Source organism: Rhineura floridana, chromosome 7 (assembly GCF_030035675.1).
Source record: "Rhineura floridana isolate rRhiFlo1 chromosome 7, rRhiFlo1.hap2, whole genome shotgun sequence".
NCBI classification, from domain to species: Eukaryota; Metazoa; Chordata; class Lepidosauria; order Squamata; family Rhineuridae; genus Rhineura; species Rhineura floridana.
In genome coordinates, this window is record NC_084486.1 from 133,269,678 (window position 1) to 133,296,912 (window position 27,235).

General features: G+C 41.2%; 2 protein-coding genes across 4 annotated transcripts in view; both read left to right on the forward strand.

The window, feature by feature from the left end:
• The window catches only part of SKIL (SKI like proto-oncogene), a 40,841-nt gene extending 31,698 nt beyond the window's left edge, over window positions 1-9,143 (forward strand). For all 3 annotated transcript variants that reach the window (XM_061637304.1, XM_061637303.1, XM_061637305.1), the window contains one exon: window positions 1,728-9,143. In XM_061637304.1, coding sequence (XP_061493288.1) covers window positions 1,728-1,889 — 162 coding nt within the window. In that variant the 3' untranslated portion in view covers window positions 1,890-9,143. The remainder of the gene's footprint in view (window positions 1-1,727) is intronic.
• Window positions 1-27,235, forward strand: part of CLDN11 (claudin 11) — a 72,558-nt gene that overhangs the window by 31,684 nt on the left and 13,639 nt on the right. The window contains exon 2 of the mRNA XM_061637307.1: window positions 20,782-21,029. Coding sequence (XP_061493291.1) covers window positions 20,804-21,029 — 226 coding nt within the window. The 5' untranslated portion in view covers window positions 20,782-20,803. The remainder of the gene's footprint in view (window positions 1-20,781; window positions 21,030-27,235) is intronic.

Sequence of the window (27,235 nt, forward strand, 5' to 3'; positions counted from 1 at the left end):
CAGTAGAAGGTTCCTTTCAGGCTTAACTGTGACTTTTGGGAGGAGTGTTTTTGGCAGGCTGGGGAGGAAAGGGCTAATTCCTTTCAAGCCTCGTTTCAGCAGGGGGGAGGAGTGGGCGAATGGGAACCTGTAGGTGTTAGGGCAGGTTTGTGGGCACATCTGTTCCCACAGGTGCTATGTTGGCAACCCATGGCTTATAGTATTCTGGAAGGGGGATTTAGGTATGCGATATGATGAAAAAATCTCCTTTGCCAACACTGTATGGGAAGCTTCAAACGCAGAGAATGAAAAGACACACTTTTCATTTCCCACTCTCCAGAACCCACTCCTATCCAATATAGTAGGAAAGTGCTCAGTTTCAGGATTGGCAGCCAAACCTGAACCTAAGCCCTTTAGCACTTATAACACAGTGGGGAAAAGGTTCTGTTTCAAGCTGGCCAGAGCCCTGAACATTAGTACTCATGTTAGAAGCTCAGAATATGCTGCAATATTTTGTTGCAAATTCCCACCTTTGAGCTTTAACTTGGTCAGAGTTCTGGAGAGCCCACTGCTACAAATCTCTGAGATAGGATATCTCCTCCCTAGTTAATGGTATTGTAGATTTTTTACTTAGTGATCATCAGGAGGACATCATATGTATAGTCTGTTTGTGGATATCTCTCAGAGAACAGCCGTTGTAGTAAAGTAACTGGTTGCTACACACAAGGAGATTTCCTCTTCCTTTTGTCAGTGCATCAGTTAGTGAAGGCTCTGAGTGTTGCAAATCAAGATGCTTCCATAGAGGCAAAGGGCCTTTATCATATAAATATAGATATCTTTAAAATGCTATAACAGTTTAAATTCAGCATATGGCATACAGCTATTTAGAAGATAATATACAAATATTCTGAAATAAGACAAGCGAACCACCATTCATCCTCTGTTAGAGCTTGAAAATCAATGTATGATGCATCACCTTAGTTCTCTTTAAAATCTTGCACTGGGAATATAATATATACAACACTTCTTTCCATGCACATATAATAGACTATAATAAGACTTTGTATTGGTGCATTAACTATTGCAACCTCCTTGCCCTTATCTCTTTAATTCAGTTACTTCCCTATTACAGTTTACTTCCTTTGCCTTAATATGTTTTGCTGTTTAATTTTTTCAAAGCTTACAAAGGCTGGGATGTGGTGCTAATGTAGGAGTGATTGTGCCAAAAAAGCGGTGGGATTTTGGCAGACAAAACAACGAATTTACAAACAGTAAGTTAGGAAAGGAAAAGAAAAAGCACCTAGAGTAGATAACTTCAAATATTCATTAATTTTATTTCCTTCTGGTGTTTGCAGCCATGCCAATCTATATGAACGTTAAGAAGTAAATATTATAGATTGTATCTGATGCTGCAGTTCTGCTTGCACAACTGATACCCCACTCCTCTCCTTTTTCCTGTAGCCCCCTGTACACCCCCAAAACCTCAGGGTGCTTGGGGAGGGGAGAGGTAGAGGGACTCCAATACTGTGTGCAGAATGCTGCCTATTTCTTGTGTGTGTGTGTCTATTTTTAAGCCACTTTGGAGGAAGGATGGGATAATAGCCTAATAAATAAAAGTGTAACATTGTGATTATTCTACATACTTCACTTAAGTTGTTTGTTTCTAGTTTCTGCTTAGTTTCTAGAGTTGTATGGATGGATACATTCAAAAGTTTTCAAACCTTTTCTCTCCCTTTTTAAATTTGCAGTTGGCAGAGCTAAGACAGAGGCTGGATCATGCTGAAGCAGATAGGCAAGAGCTCCAAGATGAACTGAGACAGGAACGAGAAGCAAGACAAAAGTTAGAGATGATGATCAAGGAATTAAAACTTCAGATGCAGAAGTCTTCAAAAAATGGCAAAGGGAAATAAAGTGCCAACAAGAAAGTATCTGTACTTTCTCAGCAGGGCTAATAAATTCCTTGTCAAGGAGAAAGAAGTCAAGCCATGGATCAGCAAACGTTTTGGGGACAATCATAGGGAAATTTTCTTATGCAAGCAGCATCAGTGAAGCAGGAGTTGTTGCAATTCCAAATCATTTCAATGATGTTTTGCACAAGAGAAGTTCCCAGTAGATTGTGTCCAATGAATACATACAAATCTGTATACATTTGTACAACTTCCAGACTAACAAAATCTGTATTTATGCTGCTTTTCCTTTGTTTTCTTGACAGTTATAAGCAATGCCAAAACCTTGGGTTATATCCAATGTTACTATTCCGCTCATGCAGCAGACTTTCACTTGCACAGTGGAACATCCCCCTCTTCACCTCTCCCCTGTAGCCACTACACACCCTAAAAACTACTCTAGAAGGTTGGAGGAGCCTCCAGAGCAGATTTTGGGGATGCACAAAGAGAGGAAGAGGAATTGTTGGGTAGAACCTTACGTTTTACACTTCTCAGTGTACCTTTATTTTACAAGCTATGTTGAGGACTATCTATTTTTTACTGAATGCAATTTTGTTTTTTTCAAATATGCACCATCCACATATTTGCTTTCCACTGCATGCAATCTATTTTCATAAAAGGGTCTTACAATTCCAAGAATCTAAAGGAAGAGAGAAATTGTAGAGAATTTACTCCCTTGCGTTGTTGTATTCTGATATTTCATTTGATTATTAATGCTGGATTCAGAACTGCTAATTGGTAATTATTCAATAGCAAACATTTCTTTAAACGCAAATCTTCACCCACTTAACTGCCTATTACTAAGTGTTAAAAAGCCACATGGAAATTCTTTAGTACCCTGTTGAATGCTGTTATGAAATGTTGCTGAAGCAGAAACTGAGATACTTTACTTTCAAAACTGTATTCACTCTCAGTTTCTTTGGGTAACTGTTCAGAAGATTCTGACAGACAAGTTTGCTTTTCATACCGTTCTTTGAGCATTCCCAAACACTATTGGAAGTTTGAAAATGTCAGCCTAATTTTGTAGAGTGACAATTTTAACCATCAGCCGAGTGGGTTACTTCATTAGCAATAAAGTTCTTATGTGTAGATTTTCTTTGAGAGCATGAAAGTGGGTGGTCTTGACATTTTAAAATATTACAAAAGTTGAGGGGGAACAAATGGAATCCATGACATTGTGGAAGTGATGTTTATGGTGGTTTTTTAAAAAAATGATACGGTAAAATTGCTATCATTTGTAAACAGCATAGCTAAACCTTTATTTCGTTTAAAAAGAAATGCTAAGGTCTTTATTGGGGCATCTGACATTTAGTTTGGTAATAGTCTGGTGCCAGTAAATAAGTAGTTCAGTTCCAGAGTTTTTCTTGATCAGAAACCAGATACGTGAAGTATATTAACAGAAGCAGAGAAAGAAAATGATGGATTTTTTCCACCCAAAAGATGGTTACCTATAAAGAACTTGAATGGATGAATTTTTTGTTGGTGGAAATGTGTGCAAAGTTTGGATAATCCAGAATTGTTCAATATTGATTATACATAAGGTAAGATAGGTTACTTACATGAATTACTTAAGAGCATGTAGAGAATGGTCAAATTGCTCAAATACCATATTAAATGGGATGGGGAGAGGAAAGAAATCGTTACCAAAATCCAGGGACTCTGTTCAGACTACTGAACATAAACACCAGTGTGATAAATATATTTCACAAAAATTCTACCTGCTTTGCCATGTTCTAGTTATATATAGGTGCTGCATGTAACAGATTGCAAAACTGTGTAGGATGCACATTGCATTTTGGATGGAAATGTGCATTTCCACAACCAAACCAGAAGCAACTTTCTGGATGGGATGGAACCACTACCCTAGCTTTCCAGCAGGTGAGTCACTGTTGCTTACCACGAGGGTAAGGTGGTGGGAAGGTTGGCTCAGTGCAAATGCATAGGCAGGAGAGCCAGATTGGTAGCCCAATCTCCCCACCACCTCTCTCTCTACCTCCCGGAAAGCATCAGATACCTACCTGCTGAGAATCTAGCATAGTGGCTCCACCTCACTTAGCAAGCCACTGCTGTAAGCAGCTGGCACCACAGGTAGTGATGTTCATCCATATTTGCATTGGGCGGGCATCTACTTACCTGATCTGCATGCTGTGGAAGTCTGCTACATGTGCATCTGGAGCATTTATTTTGTAACTTTAAAATACTGTTTGTTATGTAAGGACCATTTACACAACCACATTTTAAAAAATTATTTTCAATTATATCTGCTGTTTTTCAGCTGTTCAGCCCCCGGTGTCTTGTATAGCAAACTAAATTAATAAAAAGAAACAAATACTATAAAATGGTACTATAACATGTATAATACCTAGCAGGAGACAATATAAAACAAAATAGACAAAGAATTGATACCTGCAAAATAAAATGCAAGATCACTTCTAAAATGAATTGAGTGCACAGGATCTGCTGAGACTTAATGGTCCAGTAAATAAATGACCAGGGAACGCAAAACAATAGCAAGGACCTTTTTAACTAGAAAGAAATGCAGCTGTTGCATAAGCTGAAACACTTCTGGCCACAGCCACCACATGAGAATGAAAACCCAGGAATGTTTCAAAGCTGGAAACCTTATATTCAAGGGGAAGTTTGACCTTAGGACAGATAAATCCACAGGTTGTTCAACCTCTCATCATAAGCAGTTCCATCTGGATTGAGCTTGTTCATTCAGTCTCTAACTAGGCACTAACCATTGTACCTGCAAGAAAAAGTAGAGTTGAGTGTCTATTAACAGTACGTCACCCCAAATTTCTGGGCAATTTCTCCAGCTGCTGAATGGATGTTAAGTAGCATGGGGGATAGAATAGACACTTGCAGGACTCCGTAACGCAGCTGCCTAGTCTGTGGACAAAGTTCAAGACCAAGTGAAACAACGGTGTGATTACTTCTGCATGCACCCAGCTTGTGCATCACCACAATGCTTTTGAAAATGGGTTGGTTGGAGCTGACATAATAGATTAGTATCTATTAGTCTTGGGACTGAACTATAGTCATTTACTGAAATGCTTTAGATTACACTCCCTAAAATGTAAATCTTAAAACACTAAAAGTGCCAAAATACTGTCTCTGCCCACATTGTGTTTTTTTCCCGGGGATGGATATGAACCATTAACAATCCATTTTGTATTCCTTCTGGATAACTTGTAATATGTTTTGCATGTCTTATTTGTTGTTTCAATTATAGTGCAGTGCTACTGAAGAAATGGCTAAAATTTAATGACAAATACATTGCTCACATGTTAGGTGGGAGGGTTGCTTCCTTAAATAACATTGCAATAAAATATACCAACTTCAAATATTTTATTTTGCCAGAATAGATTATGATTACTTTCATCTCTATTTTCAAAGTAGGTAAGCATCTTCCATTGTTGGTCTTGCAGGTAATTTGTTCATATATACTTCTCTTTCATGTGCAACCTGCGCATGCTTAATTTTTTTATCTTATTTAACACATTTCATACAAATGGGATAAGGAATAGATTTTAGTATCACATATGCCTGTTTTACAGTATAGGGTATGGTAGGATAACAACTCTATTCATTTCAATCTGTAACTTGCTTATGTGTTCAAGGGGTGAAGTAAGCTGATCGGATGCTCTTAGTGATCTCAGGAGACTGTCTCTCATGTAGAGATGGAAAGCATTAACTGGATGGAAAGCATTAACATGACTTGTTACAAGTATAAGCCATGTTTTCAGTGTAGTGGGTCCAAGCCTATGGACCTCCCTCACAGCTGAGATTAGACAGGCACTCTCCTTGTTGAACTTCAGGTGTTATGATTAAAACTTTCTTGATCCAGCAGGCATTTTAAGGTAATGCTTGGTTTTATCATGCTTTTACTGTTCTTCTGTTATTATGTATGGTCTTAGTTTTATGTATGCTGCTTAGAAATACAAATGATTAAGCAGTATATACATGTTATAAATGTTATAAATAAATAACTGTTGCTGGTTGTTAACCAGTAGTAATATAACTGGTTGTAGCAGCTGGAAAAGTATCCTGGTGATTGTGGAGGTAATTGTTGACCAATAACTGAGTTACCTGGTTGACACCTTTCACGAGCAATAAATGTAATGTTTGATTGGCTTTGAGAAAGAGTGTGTAGTTTACTCTGTCATGGGATGCCAGCATTCAGTCAATGCCTGCTTTCCTACCCTGAATACAAGGAGAAGCTGGATGTGGTCTAGAACAGGGATGGACTTGTGATCCTCAAGACGTTGCTAGACCACAGCTTGCATCATCCCTGACCATTCACCAAGCTGGCTGGGGCTGATTGGATTTGGAGTCCAGTGACATCTGGAGGGCCACAATTTTCTCATCCTTGCTACAGAATAAGTTGAGCCACCGCCATAGATTGAACTTTGACAAAATCCTTTCTGAATGTAATTGCTATACAGTGCTTTCATTCTTTCTGCCCAAATTTTCCACTGTTTGTTATGCAGAAATGGTTTATAGAGTGAATTTTAGAATGAAGTCAGAATTTGTAATTACTGTCATGTTTCTATTTAGACATGTGGCAATTAAATGCAAGGGCCAGCAGCATTTGTCTCAAATGTTGGTCTAGTTGCAACAGATATTGGAGCTCAACATGTGGCAATTTTGGTTATGTTTTAGAAAAAAGTGTTTGTGGTAGAAATAATTTGTTGTGAGAGAGAGAGCCACTTTCAGATTATTTATATCTCTGAAAATTTGTAAAACCAAACCACACACAAACATATAATCAAAGAAATCATTGTAATCTTTGTATTGAACAATTAATTTCAGCCTCCTTTGCATAAGACTTTCTTGTAGATGTCAAGTAATTAATACATAGAAGTGTGCCATAGGTGTCCATAGTCACCAAGAGATAGTTTTCTAGTAAATTGTAAATATTCTATGTTTTACAGCAGCTAGTTTCTTACATTGATCTCTTAACATGCTGTATCTTATGGGTGATTAATTCCATGCCTATATAGCTTCAATTGCATATAAGACTTTACCCATGTACAGAAACCTATGACAAATTATCCTGTCAATTTGAATTTGCTCTTTTAGCTTCAGCATGCTCATTCTGTATGTTAATTATTACTGAAGGCTTTTTTTAAAAAGTCATCTGTGTGTTGGCCTTTTAGACTTGTTTTCCAATTTGCCTTTTCCATTAATGTTTCTGAAAAGGATTAAAACATTTTTTAAACTGCAATTAAGGAATGCCTAGAAGCAAGGCTGCCAAGAGCACTCTTAAGAAACAAAATCTGCTTCTTGGCATCCCTGTTTTTTAACATTAAAAAGAGGTTTTGTGCAGAGGGCAATAGACACTGCACAAAATGTAGGAATGATCTCTCTTACCATTGTGGCTGCCCTGAAGACATCCGAACTTGAAAATGCAACCCTGTCACATTAGATTAAAATGCGTTAGCAAAGTCTCAAAATACATTCAGACAAATTGTTCTCTTTTCAGTAGGACTTATATCACTTAGCTTGAGTATTTAAAGTAAATATGGTAGTTTTGGGGTATATTTTACATTCTTGGATTGATTTTATTATATATTTAATATATTGATAGGTGTAAAATCATTTGTACATAGTCAAAGTATTGTAATGCAACCCTTGCAATAGACTATGCTATGGGAAATATAGAGTGCTACCACACGGTTTGCCTACTCGCTGCTGCTTAGCCCAAATTTTGGAGCCCCTAGTGACAGTATTTCCACTTTTCTCTTGGCTTCTATTTGAACGTGCAGAATTTTCAGTTATAGCAGCTATGTGAATGGCTGACTGCTATACCTTGGAGGTGTTATCATCAGGCTATGTAGCTGACCTCAAAACACTTTAAAGTCAGTTCCCTATATTAAAGCTCATTTGATCGTAGAAAATCATAAATTGGGGGGGTGTTATACAGGAGAACATAGAAAAATAGATATCATTAACATGTTTTTAAAACCCTGATAATATAATGCAACAAAATACTTAATTCACTTGTAACCCTATGCTTGAAATACTTATGCTGCAGCTGTAAAATATCTCTGTCCAGCAACTGACAGCTTGATTTCTTTATTATACTTTCTCTACAACTTGTACATTCATTGCATCTGTGGTAATGTGAGGCAATCCATAATTTCTGTACTGGAAATATTTTGATAATTTTTGTTGCAGATGCCCTCTATTAAAAAAGCAAAAGTCACACATGTAACAGATTGCACAACTGTTCTTTGTAGTAAACCCACAATTTAGAGGATGCTTTGAATTCTACAGTGCTCTGAAATCTTCAAGCACAAGTGAAACAAGTTCTTTTTAAAAATAAATATCCTGTTAAGTATAGCAATCTATTATATCCTTCAAATACCTCACTTTAAGAGAAAGGAAGCACAGTTGTAATGTATCTAAAATCATTCTAGTGAATACGCTCAAATAATTGGTCTCGAAATGTTCTGATGCAGCTATGTTGCCTTCCAGAATAAGAAATGTGACTAACAAAATTCTATTTTGTATGTGTTCATAATGCTTTTGAAAGTATTTATTGATGATATCGTAATATATTTCCACACTCTAGAGCAACATGTGATTTTTCTGTGCTCAACAGGACCTTTGACATTTTTTTTGAACAGCAATTTACCATGCCATATAGCAAGATCATTTTTGACGTTTTAAAATCAGTTTGTAATATGCCTTGTGGTTTGCTGTTCAATATATATCAAGTCCAGCTGGGCATACAAAAGTCTTTGGACAAATATATAGTACCTTTCTGTATATGACCAAGATCTTTAAAAAGTATCATTTATAAAGTATAATTTACAGAATGAAGAAAGGTCCTGCAAACAAGGCAACAAGTGGAATTACTGGAGTTAAAAAAAAGTCTAAAAAAGATTGGTGCATACCAACAATTTTCAATGTTTTGCCAATGATGTACAGTTCTACAGTTGCAATTGCTGTAGTTGCATTACATGACACAAAACTGGCCTCTACCTCATGTGATACAAAAACAGATATTTTGTATGGTTTTAGTAAAAATAAGATGCATTTATCTGTCACTTAGTTTACAAATTTTGAATTCTATTTATTGAAACATGACATACTGTGCTCTTAGCTTATACCTCAATTGTATTTTGTGCAGTTTTCCATTTTCATGCATTGTAAATATCCTGTATAGATTGTGGATCCACATACAAATAAAACAATTCTAATGTCAAACGTCTCACCTTTTTGTGATTTGTCCATATAGCCTGTGAACTGAGTGTTTGTTCAAGATATTTCTTAATGCTAGTTTTGTGCATTGACAGTGTACCATTCACTCTAGTATTCATAATGGCATAGATCAGCAGACCTGTAAGGCTGGGGAACATAGTTGAACGTCATTTGAGAGAGACGTTGTGCTTGCACATTTCTGTTATCTCATGTTTCTATTTAAACATATTTCAGGTATTTGAAATAATGCAAATAACTACAATAAAGGGGAAAGTGGCTTGAATGTGCACATCATAAGCAGCCATTCCCCTTTCAAACCCCCTTCAGTTCTTTGGGTGATGATAGAAAGTGTTCCTACTCAAGGGAGTTAAGTTTGTTTCTAGTGTTGCTTGCCATCCCCGCCTGCTGTCACCAAAGCTGCCCCTTCCCCCGTACGGGTTGGTGGAGCCCACCCCCTTCCCTCTCATGAATCAACAGGAAGATTTGTATATTGTCCAATAATGAATATTCTCTGAGTGGTGAACATTACAATTTAAAAGCCATAAACATTTTTTTAAAAAGCAACAAGCAAACAGTTACATTAAAAATAGAACAGATAAAACCACCAGCAGAAAATTGTATAAAACACCATTAAAAAGCATTTAAAGATTTAAATTTAAAATACCTTAGAAAACAAAAATCTCACCTAGTACGAAAGGACTGTAACTTGCAAGCCTCTCTTAAGAAGGCATTCTATCATCAGGGTGCCACTACAGAAGAGTGTGAATCTATTGTCATTGTGTCCCCCCCCCCCTTTTAAAAAAAATTCTGTTTGGCTATCCACTTTGAGAAGAGAATGAGAGTGCAGCCAACAAAATTTGCTGCTTGCTGAAGTTTAGACTTTCAGCGACCTTTTCCCTCCGCAAGGGTGGGGGACCTATTAAATTGGTCCCGGAGACTAATGAATCCTGAAGGTTTTCAAAGGGCTCTGGGGGATTTTCCGGCTGATAGGACCGGTGCTCCTGTTGAAGCCCTGGTTAATCTGTGGAATGCGGAGATGGCCCGGGCTGTCGACACGATTGCTCCTGCGCGCCCTCTCCTTTGCAGAGCTCATTCAGCTCCTTGGTATACTCCAGAGTTGAGGGCAATGAAGCAAGATAGGAGGCGGCTTGAGCGGAGATGGAGACGAACTCCTGATGAATGCAACTATACGCTGGTTTGTGCTTTCACCAAGCAGTATATAGGAGCGGTGAGGGCGCCGAAAAAACAATATTTCGCCGCCACTATTAAGGCATCTCTCTCCCGCCCAGCGGAGCTTTTTAGAGTTGTCCAAGGGCTACTCCATCTAGGCCTTCAGGACACTGTAGATACTTCGGTGGCCCGCTGCAATGAGTTTGCTGAGCACTTCCAGCATAAGATCTTACGCATTAGTCAGGACCTAGACTCATTTTATAGCAGTTAACCCTAGTGAGGTGTCTGGTGCACAGTCTTATGTTTTGTTGGATGAGTTTCAGTCGGTTCAGTTCGAGGACGTGGACAAGGTGCTTGTACAGGTACGTGCAACCACTTCGGTACTAGATCCTTGCCCCTCTTGGCTAATAAAAACTGGCAAGGAGGGAACAGTTGGCTGGGCCAGGGAAGTGATAAATGCCTCCTTGCGAGAGGGAGTGGTCCCTGGCTGTCTGAAGGAGGCAGCAGTGAGACCACTCCTGAAAAAGCCTTCCCTGGACCCAGAGGATTTCAGCAGCTACAGACCAGTGGCAAATGTTCCATATCTCGGCAAGATCTTGGAATGAGTGGTTGCTGACCAGCTCCAGGCGCTATTGGATGAAACCGATTATCTAGATCCATTTCAATCGGGTTTCAGGCCCGGTTTTGGCACTGAGACGGCCTTGGTCGCCCTGTTTGATGATCTATGTCGGGAGAGAGACAGAGGGAGTGTAACTCTGTTGATTCTCCTTGATCTCTCAGCGGCTTTTGATACCATCGACCATGGTATCCTTCTGGAGAGGCTTGCGGAGTTGGGAGTTGGAGGCACTGCTTGGCAGTGGTTCCGCTCCTACTTGGCAGGCCGTCTCCAGAAGATAGTGCTTGGGGAACATTGCTCGACACCGTGGGTACTCCAATGTGGGGTCCCGCAGGGTTCGGTTTTGTCTCCCATGCTTTTTAACATCTATATGAAGCCGTTGGGTGCGGTCATCAGGAGTTTTGGAGTGCGTTGTCACCAGTACGCTGATGACACGCAGCTCTACTTCTCCTTTTCATCTTCCTCAGGTGAGGCGGTCAATGTTCTGAACCGTTGCCTGGACGCGACAATGGACTGGATGAGAACTAACAAACTGAGACTCAATCCTGATAAGACTGAGATGCTGTTGGTGGATGGTTTTTCCAATCAGATGGTGGATACATATCCTGTCCTGGATGGGGTTACACTCCCCCTAAAGGAACAGGTGCGTAGTCTGGGAGTTGTTCTAGACTCTTCCCTGTCACTTGAGGCTCATGTAGCCTCAGTGGCACGGAATGCGTTCTACCAACTTCGATTGGTAGCCCAGCTACGTCCCTACCTGAGTAAGGAGGATCTTACATCAGTAGTACATGCTCTGGTAACCTCATGTTTGGATTACTGTAATGCGCTCTACGTAGGGCTACCTCTGAAGACGGTTCGGAAGCTACAGCTGGTGCAAAATGCGGCAGCCAGACTGCTAACAAGAACGAAGCGGTCTGACCATATAACACCTGTTTTGGCCCGCTTGCACTGGCTTCCAATACGCTTCCGGGCCAAATTCAAAGTGTTGGTATTAACCTATAAAGCCTTATACGGCGCAGGACCTCAATATCTGTCGGAACGCCTCTCCCGCTATGAACCGGCTTGTACACTACGGTCTGCTACGAAGGCCCTCCTCCGGGTCCCAACTCATAGGGAGGCCCGGAGGGCAGTGACAAGATCAAGGGCCTTCTCAGTGGTGGCCCCTGAACTATGGAATAGTCTCCCCGAGGAGGTTCGCCTGGCGCCGACACTATCATCCTTTCGGTGCCAGGTTAAAACCTTTCTCTACTCCGAGGCATTTTAATTTTTTGTTAATGATTGTAATGTTTGTGATTTGATTTTAGCCTTTGCTGTTTTTAGATTGTGAAATTTGATTTTAGACTGATGTTTTTGTATTATATTGTATTTTATTGTATCTATGTTCACCGCCCAGAGAGCTATTGCTAGTCGGGCGGTATATAAGTTTTAAAAATAAATAAATAATAAATAAATAAAATTTAAAAAATAAAATCACAAAATGGTAACGTAGAGGGACTGTTCTTTATCAGCACTTTTTAAAACCTGGATGAATGCTGAAAGACATGAGATACCACAGTTGCTTTAGAATTTAAATAAAAATGAAAGTTCCCAAAATGATGTGGAAAGGGAGAAAAACATGCATCAAAGTGCAAATCCTCTAGAGGTGCTCATGACACCTTTGCAATAAAACCCATGGAGCAATCACAGGAACATGCTCTCTGGGAAAGTATTGCATTATTAAGATGCAAAATACTGTGGATTCAGTGCCAGATACAGAAATAATATCTCCACAACAGAAGCACAACCTTCAAGAAACGGGTGAAAATGCAGTACAGCAAACAGCATCAGTTCTGCTCTAACTTGAAGCTTCTGCAAAAAAGTGAGTAATCAAAAGGGCTTCCTAATTTTGGCATTGCCTACCCATAGTGCATGTGATTCAACTGTGTCATGTAAGAGGGTTGGGCTTAAATTGAGTGGGACTACGCTAACCTCCACAATCTTGCCTTTTGACAAACTCAGTTCACAATTGTGTCATGTAGCATTCTGGGTATGTTCTGTCTTCTAAAGGTTCTGTGATATATGAAAGCCAAGAAGAGTTGGGCAAACATTGTAAGTAGCTGGGCGTTCTCCGACTCTGCTTAGCGGGTAGGTGAGGAAACTAATTGGAGGAGCTTCACAGCTCCTGAGCTGCCTTGTAACCCTTGGTACTGACCTTGGACAACTGAACCATGGCTTTGATTCTGAACCAGAATTGTTGCTTCTACTCCTTTGCCTTGTAAGAGCACCTGGCCTATATTCTGCTCTTTCCACAACACTGAGCTGGCACTGTTAGCTGCAATAATAAATGTTTCCTTCTTTACTTAGAAGAAAGTGCACCTGTTGTTTTTTGGATCGAGAACCAGGATATGGAGTTTTTCCCATTGTTGCTCTGTCTCAAGACACTTTTCTGTACCTTGAAATCAGAGCACGTGTGCTAGTCCTCAGCCTGGAAAATACTTCCTCCTCTTCCATCATAATATAGCTGGATTGGGTGTGAGGAATCTGTTGTCAAAGAGATGGGTGGAATCCCATGCCCAAATGTGCATAAACATTCATTTTTGTCCCTTTTCAGAATTTGGTTGAACATGGAGGAACAATTCACCATAACTCTAAAGCTCATACACATTTTGAACACTGGTTGATGCTAATGAAAAGCATCATTTCACTGTTTTTGGCCACTCCTGCCTTGATCCCAAACAAATCTGCGTACTGTAATCACAGGGCACAAGAACTAGCTGTTACCTTGGTCTGTCTCCATCCTTAGGCAGAACACAGGATGGAGACAGAACTGAGTAACTTCCTTTTTATGGTTTCAGACATGGGCGATCAGGGATTGCTATACTGCCTGTTCCCTGGTCTTGGTGCTACCAGACACAGCACAGCACCTAAACAGGAGCATTTGAATGCCTGCCCAATCCATCTTAAGTTTGTGATCGCATGCAGACTTCATGGCTTCAGCATCAGCAACCTTCCCCCCCCCACTACATTGCTCTTTTTAATATCTATCCCAGTGGTTCCCAAACTCCCCCACCCTGAACCTCTTGAAAATTGCTGAGGCTCTTGTTGGACCACTTAATGAATTTTCTGCCTGTTGTAGCAATTATAATTACATAGAATTCAAACTGTGGGCTCATCTACACAGCGGTTTAGTGTGTGTGTGGTCTTTTAATTCGCATGGTTCACATGACGTTACTGGCAAACAGAAGCTATCATGCAGTCTTTCCCCTGTAAATCCGTACTAACCCAATCTGCAGATAATACAAAAAGTTAAGAACAACATGGCTCCACTCCACAAGTCTTTGCAGATGGTTTACTTTGATGGTTTTTAGTGGGCGGGTGAATCCTCACTTTCAGATGTTCTCCTTTCTCCACCCACTAACTCTCCCATGAATTCCATTTTGTTTCTGGTGGTCTATCTAGCCACTTGTGACTGCTCTGTCCTTTCCCCCTTCACAGTTTGCTGCAGCCCTTCTTTCCTCCCTTTCGCCCCGAGCAAACTTCCTTCACTCCTTTTGTTTCCTGAAAAAATCTAAAGTGGATTTTAAAGTTGCCTCAAAAAAATCAATATCAATATTGATATTTTGAGAAAATATTGATGATATTTTTCAAAAAATGTTGCTATTATGTTGATTTGTTTTTCCAGCAGGGAAAAATTAACTCAGAAAAAGGAGGGGGGGCAGAGAAGGGGAGGCAGATGACCCCACTTCTTTTCAACTGCCAAACTTTAGGAATGGGGGCAGGAGGGAGTGGAAATACTGCTCAGGTCAAAAATATTTGCACATGCCCAGTAACTGAGCAACCGGAGGGAGTAACATTGTAAATCAGAGGGCTGGGCCACAAAAAAACAGCGACACTAATCCTTCCCAGAGGAACGTCTATTTGTGTGAATGGAAAACAACGGGTTTGAAGCTACCATTGAGCACAAAGTGTGGACCTTTCAAATCTATTACGATGGTGAAAGTGTATTTGCTACAAAGAAATGCTCTCATGTGGATAAACCCTTTATTACAATAAAATACAATACAAAAAACAAAAACAAAAATACAATTAAATATCAATATGAATATTTAATATCATGGATGTGCTGTCTCCAATCTTCAGCCACAAATCCACAGACACACCGTGAACCACCTGAGCTCACAGGCCACAGTTTAGAACTCCTGATCTATTCTGATGAAGAGCAAAATACTGTGGATTCCATGCCAGATATGGAAATAATATCTCCAAAACAGAATCACACTATTTTGTGATATTTTGGTTGGCTTAATGGAATTTTTCTTGTGGGCCAGCGCATCTGCCTTTACTTTTTTATGGCAAGGAATGAAATGTATGTATTGCCCCTTATATATGATGGGCTGATTCTTTCGTGCAGGTCCATTACTGGTCAATTACATCGAGTAGTGTCTCCTATGTGTGAATGAGCCATAACCTTTAAAAAATAAAAAATAAAAAAGACTTTTATGAACACATTTTTCAGTTAAATAAGTTCTCACCTTAACCTGACAGTCAACAAGTGTTAAGTATTGCAGCTTTCTGGGTGGTCACTGGGGGAGGGAGGAGTGAGGTTACAGGGCCCTGGACTTGCCCTCAAAGTCCATTCCTAGCTGCATCACTGATTGTAAAGAGATCAAGTGATGTGCATATATCTCATGTGAGCCAGTCCTATGTACAGTATCCTCATCTAGGCTCCCAGGTTATGGTCTAAAGGCACATGAGGCTACTTTGCTGAAGCTAAGCATGTTGGGGTCTGGTCAGTTCCTGAGCACCTGAGAACCACATGTATGCCACCTTGGGTTCCTTGATGAGAGAAAGGTGGGATATAAATGTAAGAATTTTTTTTAAAGAAGACTGAAATCTCTCTGAGGAATGGAGTTATATTTCTAATTGGCCTGGGGTGTAGTGCTAGGAAGATTCCACTAGTGGTCACTACAGGCATATTTTATCAGTGGAAAGAAACCCAGATTTTGGTTTCAAAAGTTTGTCACTCCTTTGGTGTGAAGAATAACAAGCAGAGTCTCTTTAGATTGTTATTGTTTGCAATTCAGATAGTAAGATGCTGAGAGAAATTTGTTTCCCATTTCTGACCTTACAGAAGAATGCCTTGTTTTAGGATTTCTTTACTGAATTAATGTGCATGCATTTGTGTAAATAGTACGCTTTTTAAAGAATTTATTCTGAGGATCGTGAATTGCACCCTGATTTTAAATGCCTATAGATGTGTTTAGAATTGGAGCATTAAAATAGAGGTGATGAAGTGGGCTGCAATTCCCATCTCTGATGATGGTTTAAAGCAAGTTCTGCATCTACAGGTACAGTTGGTTAGCGGTTTGTCTGTGGGTTCAGTTTCCAACCTGTTTGGGATGAGTTTGCATTCCCCCCCCAAAGCAACAGGCTTGTGGTATTGGGGTGCTGATGCTGATTGATTCAACTTTGTAGACCAGGCAGGATCTAAGCAATGCAGTGCCTTTCACCAGCTAAGGATGGCATTCCAGCTGCAACTCTTCTTAGACAGAGGATGTTTAGGAAGCTACTGGGAGCAGCTCTCCAGGGGTTCAGACAGGGAGTCTGTCCTGGCCCTATCTGGAGATGCTGGGGATTGAACTACTGCCCTTCACCACACCTCCAGACTGTCTTTATGGGAGGAATTCAAGGACATAACGGGAAATTTAGGTTTGCACAGTTAAAGTGCTTTGTTGCCCTTGTGTAACAAATCCTCTTCATGCATGCTTGAAGGGGTGAGGTGATCATCTTGGATACTGCAGTTTGGGAAGGGAAGACTGCCCTGTACCTCCCTTTCAACACTTAGGCTTGAAAAAGCAAAAGAAGACTTGCATGGTGGCTATGCAAATATTGCTTGGGTAGCAGGTAAAAGCCTTTTTATTTTTCCAGGCCTTGTAAAGTGGTAGAAGGGGCACAACTCAGCACCAGAGCATCTGCTTTGCATGAAAAAGGTCCCAGGTTCAATCCCCGGCATCTCCAGGTAAAGATGGAAATGACTCCCTGCCTAAAACTCTGCAGAGCTGCTGCCAGTCAGTGTAGACACTACTGAGCTGGATGGACCAATGGTCTGTCTTGGTACCAAAAATAAAAATGGGTTTTTATTTTGTTTCTCTGATGCTCGTTCTTTTTTCCCTTCTGTTTTAAGTTTGTTATTACTGGCTGTTTCATTGCCCTTAGTTCACTGGTGTACCAACGTGCAACTAGGCTCCACTATGCTGGAGAGGGTGCTCAGGGGCAACTGTATTAACAGTCTGATGCATCTTATTGTTCCACAGTATGACAAGGGCTTCAACAGGGTCACCTGCGCTATCTACTGGAAACTCCCCCAGAGATGCATGTGGTGTATGGCCTCTTCCAGATGACCTGTTTATTCAGCATTCATCCTGATTTGCGTGCACAATGCTTACGTGGTGGCTAGACTATGCCCACTTTTTATAGAACATTCATTCTGATATGTCTTCAGGGCAGTTATATGACAATGAGCCTTCATCTGGCATTCATCCTGATTTGCTTGCAGGGGGTTTATACGTGTTCCCTTCAGTCATTCATTCAGCCCACACTTTTCATTGCTTTCTCCCATCACTTTCCTAATCACAGTAAATTCATGGGGGGGGGGAGACCCAGAAACCTAAAAGATCACCTCATCCCCCACATCCCCACCAATCACCATGTTCTGCAGGGGAGAGCCTCCTTCAAATGTCATCCTTTCAGGAGGTCCATTCCACACAATGTCAGAATCAGACCTTCAGCGTGGTGGCATCTGCTCTTTGGAAATCCTTCCCAGACATCCGTCCTTCAACAAGCCTTCTAAAATCTTTATCCCATTTGATATCTGTCTTCAGTCCAAATTGATTTTATGTATGTCCTGTTGCTTTAAATGGTTTTATATTTTTAATTTTTATGATTGTTTTTATATATGTAACTTTTTAATGTATGCTATTATATTGTGAATCACTTTGGGATGCCCCATGGGAAGCAATTCATAAATAAAATTAATTTTATTTATGTAATAATTTGTTGCACTAGGCCAACAGAGCCCATTTAATCAACTTTAACTGCACAAACATAAAGTTCCAGTATGTACCTGAATCCCTCCCACAAAATACTGACAGTCTGGAGGCACCTTAGAATTCATTTTCTTTTTCACTCTTCCATGGGTGTGGCTCCACAAATGTCAAAACTGGTCCTTAGTGTTCATTGGGGAGATATACGGTATTGTGTGGGGTGGATATGAATTGAGGCTAGCTATGATGTAAAGCTATTTATTTAATTTGTATCTCACTCTTCCTCCCAGAATGAGCCCATTAAAAACATTTTAAAAACCAGGCATCTTAAAAACCATCTTGAAAACGAAACATGTTAAAAAGTATTTAAAAACAATTCCATCACAGATGCAGATTGGGATAAAGGTCTCTACTTAAAAGGCTTGTTGACAGAGAAAGGTCTTCAATAGGTGCTGAAAAGAGAACAAAGACAGGGCCTGTCTGATATTTAAGGAGAGGGAATTCCAAAGGGTATGTGCAACTATACTAAAGGTCCTTTTCCTATATTGTGTGGAACCTGCAGAGCACAGTGATGAAATGGGCATAATAAAGGGTATATAATGTAAACCATTAGAGCTGGAATAGATCACGGCTCATCAATGGCTCAGCCAGGATCCCAGACAGTCACAGGCCAGGCTTGAATCACACCCTGGGCAAAATAGCCAATCCCCCTCCCCATGTTTTTATTGAGAACATACAAAAAGAAAGACAAAACACAAGGGGTGGACAAACTGCCACCTAACATGCCACAAGATCTCCATCTTCCGTACAATATAAGTACAATCGCCATTTTCTCTTGTGCTGCTGTTTACATGGTTTTCTTAAAAAGAAAGGGAAAGAGATAGTAAAGTACAAAGAAGGGGGGAAGACAGGAGAGAAGGGATCAGCAAAATAGACAATTAAAAAAGAAGAAAAGTAGGTCCCATGTAGCAAATCTGAGTTAAGAGCTGCGGATTAAATGATCTCCACATTCTCTTAATGCCTTGTGACAGGATTGCATTTATACAGGGCCAGCGTTGGATGTAGGCATTGTTGGTTACCCGCTAAGGCCCACACACCTTGCAAGGGGCCCACTTCCATTCTCTGGAGCCTCCTAGTCCTGCAACCCCTCCTTACTATCAGTGCCTGTTCACCTTCCAATTATGGAAGGAATGGCAAGAGTGAAGTGATGGAGCAGCAATTCCCTCTAGACGGTTTGGGGAAGTGGCACAGCCCAGGGCTAGAGCATCTGCCTTGTATCCAGGTTCAATCCCCAGCACCTCCAGGTAGGACTAGAATAGACTCCCTGTATGAAACCGGGGGGAGCCACTGCCAATCAGTGTAGACAATACTGAGCTAGATAGACAAAATGGTTTGACTTGGCATAAGGCAGCCTCCTATGTTTATGCAGGTGGGCCGAGAGGGCAAACAAGGGCAGCAGTGCCTTGGAGAGTAACGCACCTTGCCTAAGACCTCTCCCTCCAAAAACTGGAGCAGGTACTGCATTTGTACCTTAATTGCACAATCTGTTTTCAGTATCAGAGCTGCCTAGTGGGCTCAGTGATGTATCAAAGAAATACAAAGCAAAGGCATCTTGTCCACACACCTGTCTGCACATCCATTTAAAGCATGTGTGGGGAAACCTTTGGCGCTCCCGATTTTGCTGAACTACGACTCCCATCAGCCCCAGAAAGCATGGCAATGATTTTCTAGGGATAATGGGTGTTGTAGTTTAGGAACATCTGAAGGACCAAAGGTTCCCCACGCCTGATTTAAAGCACTATGATGCAACCTTAACTGTCATGGCTTCCCCCAAAGAATCCTGGGAACTGTAGTTTGTTAGGGGAATTAAGAGTTGTTAGGAGAGACCCCTATTTCCCTCACAGAACTGCAATTCTCAGATTGATTTAACAGTCTATTCCACTTCCCAGGGAACTCTGGAAGTTGTAGCTCTGTATGTGTGGGGAATATGAGTTTCCTATTTTCAGCACTCTTAACAAACCACAGTTTCCAGGATTCTTTGGGGTAAGCCATGGCTGTTAAAGTGGCATCATAGTGCTTAAATGGATGGTGTGGATTGGAACTGGGTTTCTAAGGGAAATCTCATTGCATCTAGACTGGCCTTTGCTCAGCCACCTCTCCCCCCCCTCCAAACTGAAGGCTATCATTCTGTGCAGAGCTAAAAGTGCTTTACACAATCTATTCTTATGTAGTGCCTTGAGTTTTATCATTAAAAAAATTAATTTCGTTTATGAATAGCTTCCCATCAAATACCTCGAAGCCATTTAACAATAAAAACATATGCAAGAAAAACAATCACACCATTTCATATATAACAACAATTCTAACTTTAAAATATTCCAATTAAAACTGCTTTCCAGTGTAAAAACAACTTCAAATCCAATGCAGATACACATATAGGACTCTGCAATGCCACATGGAAAGGCTGAGCCTAGATTTGTGTTAAACTGCTTCTCTCAGCCTTTTTTTAGTTCAATAATGCTTACTTCTCCCATTGTTTAGTTTAAGGAACTTTTTTAAAAAAGAAAGAAAGGGGAGGCATATCCTTGGCACTTTGTATGACACCTCCCATCAAGCTGTGTAGGACTGGGCTCCTCCCAGAGGCTGAACTCACTGATGTGAGGCATCTTTGTATTAGCCAGCCCATCATCACATCAGACTCCAGTCCTCTCTGCTGACAAGTCAAAGGCAGACCCTAGCCTTTGCTGCTTGTTAGCCTCTATGCTGCTTGGAGTCTTGCCACCTTCAGCTACCCTCTTCTCTTAAAAGTTTTCTGTCTTCCTTTTGGGTTGCCCAGCTTTCCAGCTTGAGGGAGGATCATGGTTGCCACCTGTTTACACCTCACTGGATTTGTGGCTAGCTTTGTCGGCTGGATTGGCATGATCGTGGCAACGTCCACCAATGACTGGGTCGTGACTTGTGGCTACACCATCACCACTTGCAGAAAGATGGACGAGCTGGGATCCAAAGGGCTGTGGGCGGACTGCGTCATGGCCACGGGCCTGTATCACTGCAAGCCGCTGGTGGACATCCTCATATTGCCAGGTATGGGTTATCCAGCCACTCTCAAGGGCTACTCCGGATGTTACGGCAGATTGAAACCACGGTGTCTTAATGCTGTTTGGTAGTATTTAGATACACAGCGCTTTTACAGAGTTAACAAGCAAAAATGGCAAGTCTCTGTCCCAAGGATCATACAATATACACCTAGGAAAATAATAAAGGAGCTGGAGGGAAGGGGGATGGGAGGAGAAAGTTAAGCATTAGGGTAAATTAAGAAACAAGAAAGTTTAAGTTCTGGGAAGGGGAGCTACGCAGGTGTACTGACTTCGGTAAATGCAGAATCTGGTAAAGAAGTTATTTCTTAATTTAAAAAAAAAGTTGCTGGGGTTCAGCTTCTTCTAAAAGTTATATCCTTTAACCAGGAAGCATTTGCTTTTAGTCCTGTACATTCTGAGCTGTGATGGATGACTCATTTGGTTAGGGAAATGCACTCTGTGCATGCTCAAGCAGGCAGGCTGTTTTTGTTTTACAAAAGTGGAAATCTATGAAACTTTGCAGACAAAGGATCAGGATGAGGATCCTTTGTTATTATCAAGCTTCACCCCAGATCTTCCAGTTCAATCCTAAACACACACTAACTGGCACTGAATTCCACTGAATTCAGTGGGGTTAATGATCAAATAATTTATGTCGCATTTGGATGCGAATGTGGACCTCCCCAGGTTTAATTTAGTAGATAGTAGTGCTGGGTGGGGTGGATCTTGGAGGAGCAACTAAATTGTACCCCAGCATTTCAGACTTCCTGAGTGGCCCTGAAAAGTCAGTGTCACTGAACCTCAGTCCACCATCTATACAATGGGGATTAGAGAGACCTGCTTCACTAAATTCTTGTGAGAACCAAGAAGTTGAAAGTAATGGTAAAACAGCAATGGTAGAAAGGTTGTCCAAAATCAAATGGTAACATGTTGTAGAAATTCCAACTTTCTCGTTGGTTTGACCTGCAGCAAAGCTCCAAACATCAGACACTGAGAGGATAGTGTTCAGGGTCAGCAGATCAAAAAATAATTTGGTGTATCAACTTTGATTAGTCCTGGTAGTAGATAGCCGTGTTTATAATACTTCATTTTGTGCTGGAAAGATGTTTTTTCTATTCATGAAAATTACAATCCAGGTTAAAGACAATACTTTTCCTTCTTGTTGATAATAAGTGGGACCTGCTACAAAATGTTGCAGCGTCAAGTGCTCCTGTTCACTGTTCCAATTAGCCGGCAATGGCTTCCTCCATCATATTCCCACATAGTCCCCCACACTTACATTTTTCCCTAAATGTTTTTGTTCTACTGAAAAACTTGGGGTACTCCTGAATCTGCTAATATCTTTCCTTTGAGCATTGGTGGTGCTGTTTTACCTACATAAGCAGCAACACTCACACTTGAACATTGGAAATAGAAGGAAGGATAATATTTTAGGTATATAGCTTGCTCTAAAACTAAGGTCATTAAAAAAAAAAGCATATGCAATGAGTTAGATTTATAAAATGTATTTCAAATGTTCAAAGTGCGGAACAGGCCCTGTTACAGGTGCCACATAATATCTATTCTGTACTTGTAAGAAAACGTTCTTTTAGTGTGGCACCACCAACTCTTTGGAATTCCCTGCCTATTGACATCAAGCAGGCGCCTTTGCTGTATCCTTTTCAGCACCTGCTTAAAACTTTTTTGTTTAGGCAAGCCTATCCAGATGCACAGATGCTCATGTACGTTGATTTTTGTTGTTGTCTGTTGCTGTTTTTAATTTGTTTTAAAAATGTTTTTCATTGTTTTTAACTGTTTTATCAATAATGTTAATGCCTTTTGTAAACCACTTAGAGGTTTTATACAATCAAGTGGTATTTTAATAAATAAAAAATATTACGTACATTAATCTGTAGTCATCCTAAATAATCCTTCTTCAGCCCTCATAAGGAAGGTCAGTGCTGCTTTTCCCCGTTAGTGGTTGCTGTGAATTGTTGGCTGATGTGAGATTCAAACTGAGGGCTTCTGAGCTTGCATTCTTAGCCATGATGGTGCTTACGGTACAATTAATGCTGAAAGATCTTTAAACATGTGCAAAAGAGCAGCGATGGGTTTTGTTACTTTTTCATATATTGTTGTTTCAACATTGCTTTGACATACTGTCAAACCGATTAGCAGGAGAGATAAAGGGAAGTGTACTTCTTCACATAGCACATAATTTATTCAGCTTGCTGCCACAAGGTGGTGGTGATGCCACTACCTTAGATGGTTTTACAAGGAGATTAGACAAATGTTCTGAAAAGGTTCAGAAAAGGGCAGCAAAAATGACTTGGGGCAGAGGAGAGAGCATGAGGAAAGGTTGCAGCATTTGGGGCTTTTTAGTTTAGTGAAAAGGCAAGTAAGAGATGACATGATACAAGTGTATACAATTATACAGTGATGGCCACCAACTTGGATGGCTTTAAAAGAGGATTAGATAAATTCATGGAGGAAAAGTCTTATCGATGGCTACCAGCCATGAAGGCTATGCCTTGCCTCCATGGTCAGAGGCAGTATGCTTCCCGAATACCATTTGCTGGAAACTTCAGGAGGGGAGAGTGCTCTTGTGCTCAGGCCCTACTTGCGTACTTCCCATAGGTATCTGGTTGGCCACTGTGAGAACAGGATGCTGGTCTAGATGGGCATTGGGCTGACCCAGCAGACTGTTCTCATGCTCGTGGAGGGCTAGAGGAGGGTTGTGGTAGAGCACATCCTTTGCATACAAAAAGTCCCAAGTTCAATAGCTGCCATCTCAAGGTAGGGTTGAGAGAGATGCCTAAAACACTGGAGAGCCACTGCCAATCAGTATAGACAGTACTGAGCTAGACGGACAAATTGTCTAACTCAGTATAAGGCTGCTTCCAATGGTCCTGGCTGACTACTAGTTATGATGCTTATATGCAGCTTTCAGATTCAGAGGCAGAATGCTCTGAAGAATATGAGCTGATGGGGAGCAACAACAGGAGAGGGCTATGGCCTTCATGTCTTTCTTCTTGGCTTCCAGGAGGCATTTAACTGGCCACCGTGGAACAGGAAGCTGGATTAGATGTACCTTTGGTCTGATCCAGCAGGTCTTTTCTTATGCTCCTACTTTGTTTCTATGCTGATAACTGGCATGGTGGGCTTGAGCTGCTTGCAACTGAACCATGGCGGTTTGCATGAGGCCACCTACTATGAATTCATGGATGAGTGGAGGTTTGAACTTAGAGCCTTATAGTTTCACACTGTTAGTCGCTGCACTACACATGTTCTCATGGGTGGCCAGCTTAGGCCTGGCATACAATATGTTGGGTGATCTCATGTGGATCATCATTGTGTTTAATTTTGTGCTAGTTCCACTACACACAGTGTTTGCATGCTGGCACAGTGTTGAAAAGAACATAAGAAGAGCTCTGCTAGATCTGATGAATGGTCCATCTAGTCCAGCATCTTGTGTTACACAGTGGCCAATCAGATGCCTCTGAGAAGCCCAGAAGCAGGTGATGAAGGCATTAGCCCTCTCTCACTGTTGTTCCCCAGCAACTGGTACTTGGAGGGATAGTGCCTCTGAACCTGGGAGTCCCATGTCGCTCTCATGACTAGCAGCACAGCATGAAGTCTCAAGAGTGTTTAAGTTGTGTACCCTGGCTGCTGTGCACACAGTGTTCATAAGAACATAAGAAAAGCCTGTTGGATCAGGCCGGTGGCCCATCTAGTCCAGCATCCTGTTCTCACAGTGGCTAACCAGATGGCTATGGGAAGCCCACTAGCAGGACCTGAGTGCAACAGTACTCTACCCTCCTATGGTTTCCAGCAGCTGGAATCCAGAAGCATACTGCCTTGGACAGTGGAGGCAGAACATACCCATCAAGGTTAGTAGCCACTGATAGCATGTGTTCACATGCTAGAGCTGCTTTCCTCTTAGCCAATTTCTACTTTGCTAACATTGTATGCGCACAGGTTGGGAGCCCTATAAATAAGACACAGGCCATGTCCAGGTGATTGTTTTATACTTACCCGGTGCCTCATTTAAATCCAGTCTAAATGTAGGCAGAGGAAGTGCAGTCCATGATGGATCAAAAGACCATGGTGCAAAGAATGCCTCCTATTGCTCCATTCTAGGCAGTGCATGTTTATTTGTGTTTCCCATACGCAACAGGTTGGCCGCTGTGAAAACACGATGCTGCACAAGATGGGCTACTGGCCTGATTCAGCAGGCTCTTCTTATGTTCTTAAGAATTTTTGTTGTTTTCTTTTTAAATACCTCGTAATATCTATACTCTTTTAAAAAAAAGAAGAGCAGTTTTTGCCCTTCGTTGACAACATTGCTATAGCAGTGAATCAGATCAAAGACCCATCTAGTCCAGCATCCTGTTCTCTCAGTGGCCAACCAGAGGTCCATGGGAAGCCCACAAGAAGGTCACAAGCACAAGAGCTCTCTCTTCACTTGCAATTCCCAGCAACTGATTTTCAGAGGCATGCTGTCTCCAACCTCATGACTATAGCCAGAGCTTGGAAAAGTTACTTTTTTTGAACTACAACTCCCATCAGCCCCAGCCAGCATGGCAACTGGATTGGGCTGATGGGAGTTGTAATTCAAAAAAGTAACTTTTCCAAGCTCTAACTATAGCCATTAGTACCCTTGATGGACCTTTGATCTGATCCAACAAGGGTGTTTTTTTTATTTTAAAGCACCAGGCTTCCCTCTAACTGCACTGTCTGAATCTGTTCAGGCCTAGACCTCATTCAGGTCGCCGAATATTTAATTTCAAGCACATGGAACCATGTCCATACTTCAGCTGTTTAGCCAGCAATAGCCATTTCTGGTCGCAGTCTAGTAACCTCATGTTTGGACTATGGTAATTTGTTCTACATTGGGGTACCCCTGAAGACGATTTCGAGGCTGCAACTGGTGCAAAATACAGCAGTCAGAATTTTAATGGGCCTGACTGCTTGAGAGCATGTAACGTTTGTTCTTAAAAGATCTGCACTGGCTGCCTGTGTGTCATGGAGTCCAATTCAAGGTTTTAGTTTTGACTTATAAAGCCTAACTGACTCAACTCCCTGAAGTAGGGTTGCCAGGTTTAGGGCCTGAGATTGATCCTGTATCTTTAGGAGAAGAGAAAGTCAGCCAAGTGCAGGTGTTCTTGCAACACTGTAATGGGAAAAACCACAAGGTGGAATTCTCCCTTCCCCCTGCACAACTTTTAAAGATACAGAAGACCTCTTGGTTGCCAGGCCCGGCAACCCTACCCTGAAGGAGTACCTCACCCATTACTGTTCTGCCTGAGTTTTGAGATCAGCTGAGGAGGCCCTGTTATCAATGAGTAACAGGTCCGGCCCAAGACATTTTGCTGCCTGAGGCAGAGCAGCAAATGGTGCTCCATTCCCCCTCCTCCTCCTCTGCTGAAGCTGCATATACGTCATACATTTAAAGCACACACTTCCCTCAAAGAATCCTGGGAACTGTAGTTTGTTAAGGGTGCTGGAAATTGTGGCTCTGTGAGGGGTGGACTAAATTCCCAGGATGCTTTGGGGGGAAATGTGCTTTAAATGTATGGTGTGTATGCAGTCAAGGTGCTTAGCGTCCAAGATGTTATTTTGATACCTAAGGCAGAAAATCTTCAGGTTTTTCAGACAGTAAAAACACCATAATAACACGTTAAATTTTTGCTTCCCTTTCATGACAACCAAAATCTGCTGCCTAAGGTGGCCATCTCACTCTACCTAATGATCAGGCCAGCAGTTCTTTGCAATGGCTCCCTGGCTGGCACCAACATTAAACATTTTTCAGTGCCAGAGGAAGACTTTCCTTCTCCTCCAGGCCTTTGAGTGATGAGATCTTTTGACCTGTGTACAGGCAGGGGTGTGGCTGTATGTGTGTGTGTGTTTTCCCCTGATGACAGTTTTAAGAGTAAATTGTATGTTTTGTTTTTATTTTTTGTTTTATGTATTTTAAATGTTGTTGTGTGCCCTGAGGTCTTTTGACAAAGGGGATGGGGATATCAGTCATATAAATAAAGAAATGCAACATGTCTCTCTCTGTTTGTGTACCACGGTCTCCCATGACCATTCTCCGTATATGTAGTGTTAAACTTTTCACGCTAGCGAGGGTAGGTCACATTTTCAGAGTAAAAAAATATTGTGGTTTGAGTGCTGGAGTAGAATGCCTAGGTAGTCCAATCTCTGGATCTCCTGCAACAAATGAGTAACTAT